This window comes from Arachis hypogaea, chromosome 13, assembly GCF_003086295.3.
Source record: "Arachis hypogaea cultivar Tifrunner chromosome 13, arahy.Tifrunner.gnm2.J5K5, whole genome shotgun sequence".
NCBI classification, from domain to species: Eukaryota; Viridiplantae; Streptophyta; class Magnoliopsida; order Fabales; family Fabaceae; genus Arachis; species Arachis hypogaea.
In genome coordinates, this window is record NC_092048.1 from 4,620,963 (window position 1) to 4,625,138 (window position 4,176).

Below are 4,176 nucleotides of genomic sequence, written 5' to 3' on the forward strand. Positions count from 1 at the left end.
GTTTGATCTTCTCTGATCCTGTATGTATGTTACGTTGTGCATTGTGTCTGTACTCTATCTGTAGCCATGGTTCTCCTTTTCTTGTTTTCCTTCTTTTAAGGATGGGCCTTTCAGCTTTTCACCCTACCTACTTAACTTACAAAGAGAACATTCCGCCAACTATATAAAATCAAATCTTAGCGAGTAACCTTTTTCCTAGGTATACACCTTTTTTTTTAGAGAGTATGTTGTGCGATTTTTTTATTTGAGTAAATACATATCTTTCGTTATTTTATATTTTTAAGAATATTATGAGGGCTCCGTTGATAAATAACTCGCAACTAATTATTGAAATTGAAGGCAAGTCAAAACTTTAGTTATACCTCCCATCTAAACATTTTTAAATTAAAAAAAGAACTTTAGCTTTTGTTTCTTTGTTCCATGTTTACTCTATTTTTTTTTTCTTCAAGAACTTTTAACCTAATAAAGATTACAGGTTGACATGATTAAGAATTCTACGATATAATCCGCAGGATGTTTCGTAATTCACTAGACTTATGGTGATGCTTTTCATGCTGTCCGGACCTCCTTGGACTAGTTACTATCTTTCAATGAACATATAAAACTATTTTGAATTATATATTGTAATATTTCTTGGGAAGTGAATATTGTTGCAAAGGCAAAAAGCAATTCACTAAACAGTAAATCACTATAATCACTTTAGACGTCTCTGAATGTTGATTAATTGAAATTAGAAAAATAAATATTCATTATCAGCTAATCAGCTAATTAAGCAATAACTTGTTGTATACAGATATATAGATATTGTCATAATAATGCTATTTTTTTTTAAAAAAAAAATTAAGTTGATAAAAAAAATATATGCATAATTATATTTTTAACACATTTTATTAAATAAAATCTCTTTTGAATTTACTTAAATTTTTTTATAAAATTTCTTTCTCTTTTTAATTTGTCTTAAACTATTTTTTTAAATCTAATAAAAATTAAATTTTATATTTTTTGGTTATATATATAAATTATGATATAAGAGTATTTTAATCATTCTCTATAATAAGGATATTGTAGTCATTTTTTATAAAAAATAATATTAATTTAGACTAGTTCAAGATTTGATTCACCATTTTTTCGATTAAATCAATTTGTCTAGTCTAATTTTGACAAAAATAACATGATTTAATCGATTATATATGTTAAATTTTAATTACTGAAAAAAATCTTTAAAAAAAGACGTTCTATGCATCTTTATTTGAGTGGCTCTTTTTTTAAAGCTAATAAGAGAAGGCACGTACATAAATGATATTACATATGTAATAGTTACTAATTGTATGGTATCTTAGTTTTCATGCAATAATTAAAGAGGAGTGCTGGGTCAGCAACTTTTGTGTTTTGTAACCATTAATTAGTCATCAATAATATTTTTAATGATGTGAGATTACATTCAATGGTGGAAAATCACTCACTTTTCTTTTGATGGTTAAATGCTGGTCACAAAACACAAAAGTTGCTGGCCGCCTAGACTTTCTCATATTTAAAATGAACTTTCAATTTTTAAAGTGATTAAATTGATCTCTTCATTTTAAACTATCAACCATATTAATTCTTCCGTTAATTGATCATGTTAATGGAAAACTAAAATCGGTTGATAATTTTAAAATTGAGTGACTAAATTGACCATTACTAATATGATATGTTTTTTGGTTTGTATTTATTTGTTGGAGGAGTATGCATAATGCATGCATGGAAGATGACAAAAAATGATCACGCAGGGAACTATTCCAATTTGAATAAGTAATGTGGTATACACAAAAAGCATGCATGAGATATGTTTTTTGATTGAGTCATATCAATTGAAGACATTGAGGAATAATACATAGGACCACAAGTGGTTGTCCAGGAAGGAGCGAGGGTGGTCCTCATCATAGCTCGCTGTAACAAACAATGAAGCCACCAACACACAGTCCATCCAACATGTTTCTCTAATCTTGGCACTTGCCACACATTCTACTATTCCCCTGAATTAAATAATGAGCTGTATTCACCAAGGTAGTGAACGTGATCATGATCATCATCATAGAAACCGTGCACATTATATATAAACATCCTCCCAAAAGTAGTAGGGATAATAAACATCCTCCTAAAAGTTTAAATTGATTTTGGATTCACCAAAAATTGAACTCTTGAGCTTTTGGATCTAGAGCTTTAATACTATGTCATAATACCACTCATTACAAAATCTTTAACTAATGAAAAAAATAACACTAATAATTATATCTCTAATACTTCATAAACTTTCATTGTAAACATTGCACAAATATTCGATTGACTCCTCTTTCCTTTCCATCTTGTATATATAGCTGTGTTATGACTTCAATTCCCAAAGCATAGCCCTCACTACCTATACTATATAACCTTACAACCCAACCGCCTGTCTTTTCTCAATGACTCTTGTGCCCTTCCTTCACTCTCATTCCCGAGATTATGTTGCAGCAACCGGGGGGGCCTTATGGGAAACACAAATAATAATTGAAAGAAGACGAAACCCTATAATACAAGCCATGTTTTCAGAGATGTTGTGCACCAAAAACAATACGCATGTTAATCCTCTCTTTCAAAACTCTACTAGTATAAATTAAGGTGGATACTACAATGAAGATGGCATAATTGTCTTCATATGAGTATATTTTTTTTTGACCTTTGGATGATGGATTGTATGGTTAGATTTTGATATTTATAAAAGTGTTGTTTTTGTTTAAAGTGTGGCTAAATAAATAAACCACACTTTTAACCAAAGCATCTTCATGAGAAGATATTTTTGCCATCTTCATTGTAGTATCCACCATAAATTAAAAGACAACATCCATCACATTCAGATTATAATGGAGGACGGAGGGAGTTCAAGGTGGAACCCTACGAAGGAGCAGATAAGCATGTTGGAGAATCTTTATAAGCAGGGAATAAGAACCCCAAGCGCTGAAGAGATTCAGCAAATAACAGCCAGGTTGAGAGCCTATGGTCACATCGAAGGCAAGAACGTCTTCTACTGGTTTCAGAATCACAAAGCCAGACAGAGGCAGAAGCAGAAGCAACACACTCTTGCTTACTTCAATCGCTCTTTTCTCCATCATCATCATCATCAACCTGCAGGTCACTACTCACCTTCTCCTTCTTCTTCATTCTTAATTATTTGATATATAAATAAAACAAATTGAATAGCTTTATTTTTTCAGTTATGTGTGGTCCGTATTGCATGGTAGGTATGATGAGGAGAATCCCCGATAATAATCATAGTGAAGAAGAAACAATGTTTGATTATGATGATGATGATAAGCAACAAGATAGAACGTTGGATCTTTTCCCTCTTCACCCAACTGGCATCTTGGAAGGGAAGAAGGAAACACAAGATAACAACAACAACAACAACATGATGACCATGATGTGCTCTTTCATGGCGCCTTCTTCTTCATCATCGTCATCACTTTCCACTGATGATGGACATGGCTATAGGCACCAACAACAACAACAACTACCCTTCTTTGATTTCTTCGTCACTTCTGGACATGGACAAGGATCCTAATCTTATTAGTCAAACAAACTAACATGCATGCAATGTCGTGTATAATAATTAATGTAGTTTTTAATTATTAACACTTTTATATATATATTTTAAGTTGGTCGGTGTTATGCATATCGCATCCATTATTCATTGAAAACTGATGAGATTGATCATAACATTTTGTGAGCTAGCTATCACCTTAGCTTGTTGGAAAAGAAGGGCGAGGAATTTTAGATGAGGAATTCCATGACACCATCTATGTTCTTATATTACTACCTACTATTACTTTATTTTATTCGTGATTTATAGCTTCAGCAACCATCAAATCTTACAATATTTTATTATTTTATCATCTATAATTTTAAAATATAAACATGCTTCCACCTCTATGCTTAAACTTTTCTTTTTTGTTATTCGCAAAAAAAAGAATTCAGTATAAGATGGACTATATAAAAAATTTACAATCATATACTTCAAGCTCAAAATAAACTTTTATGTAAAGAATTAGTTAATTATTTTTTTCGTTAATTTAAATTTTTTGCACAATTACTTTTATTGATAATAATAATGACACAAATAAATTTTATATATTTTTCTTAATTTTTTAAAAAGTACATAAA

General features: G+C 30.6%; 1 protein-coding gene across 2 annotated transcripts; it reads left to right on the forward strand.

Annotated features, from left to right (window-relative positions):
- Nucleotides 1–2,553: 2,553 nt before the first annotated feature.
- Nucleotides 2,554–3,808, forward strand: LOC112736626 (uncharacterized). 2 transcript variants are annotated; one of them, XM_025786158.3, is made up of 2 exons: nt 2,554–3,147; nt 3,231–3,808. In XM_025786158.3, the coding sequence occupies exons 1-2, from the start codon at nt 2,802–2,804 to the stop codon at nt 3,575–3,577; spliced, it is 693 nt and encodes a 230-aa protein (XP_025641943.1). In that variant the 5' UTR covers nt 2,554–2,801; the 3' UTR covers nt 3,578–3,808. The 2 variants fall into 2 exon arrangements, with proteins under 2 accessions (XP_025641943.1, XP_025641944.1); XM_025786159.3 differs by having other exon boundaries at nt 2,660–3,147; nt 3,258–3,808.
- The last annotated feature ends 368 nt before the right edge of the window (nt 3,809–4,176 follow it).

Coding starts and splice junctions, on each gene's coding strand:
- LOC112736626 (XM_025786158.3), top strand. CDS start 2,802: ATGAGAAGATATTTTTGCCATCTTCATTGTAGTATCCACCATAAATTA. Junction 3,148..3,230: donor TCATCATCATCAACCTGCAG/GTCACTACTCAC, acceptor TTATTTTTTCAG/TTATGTGTGGTCCGTATTGC.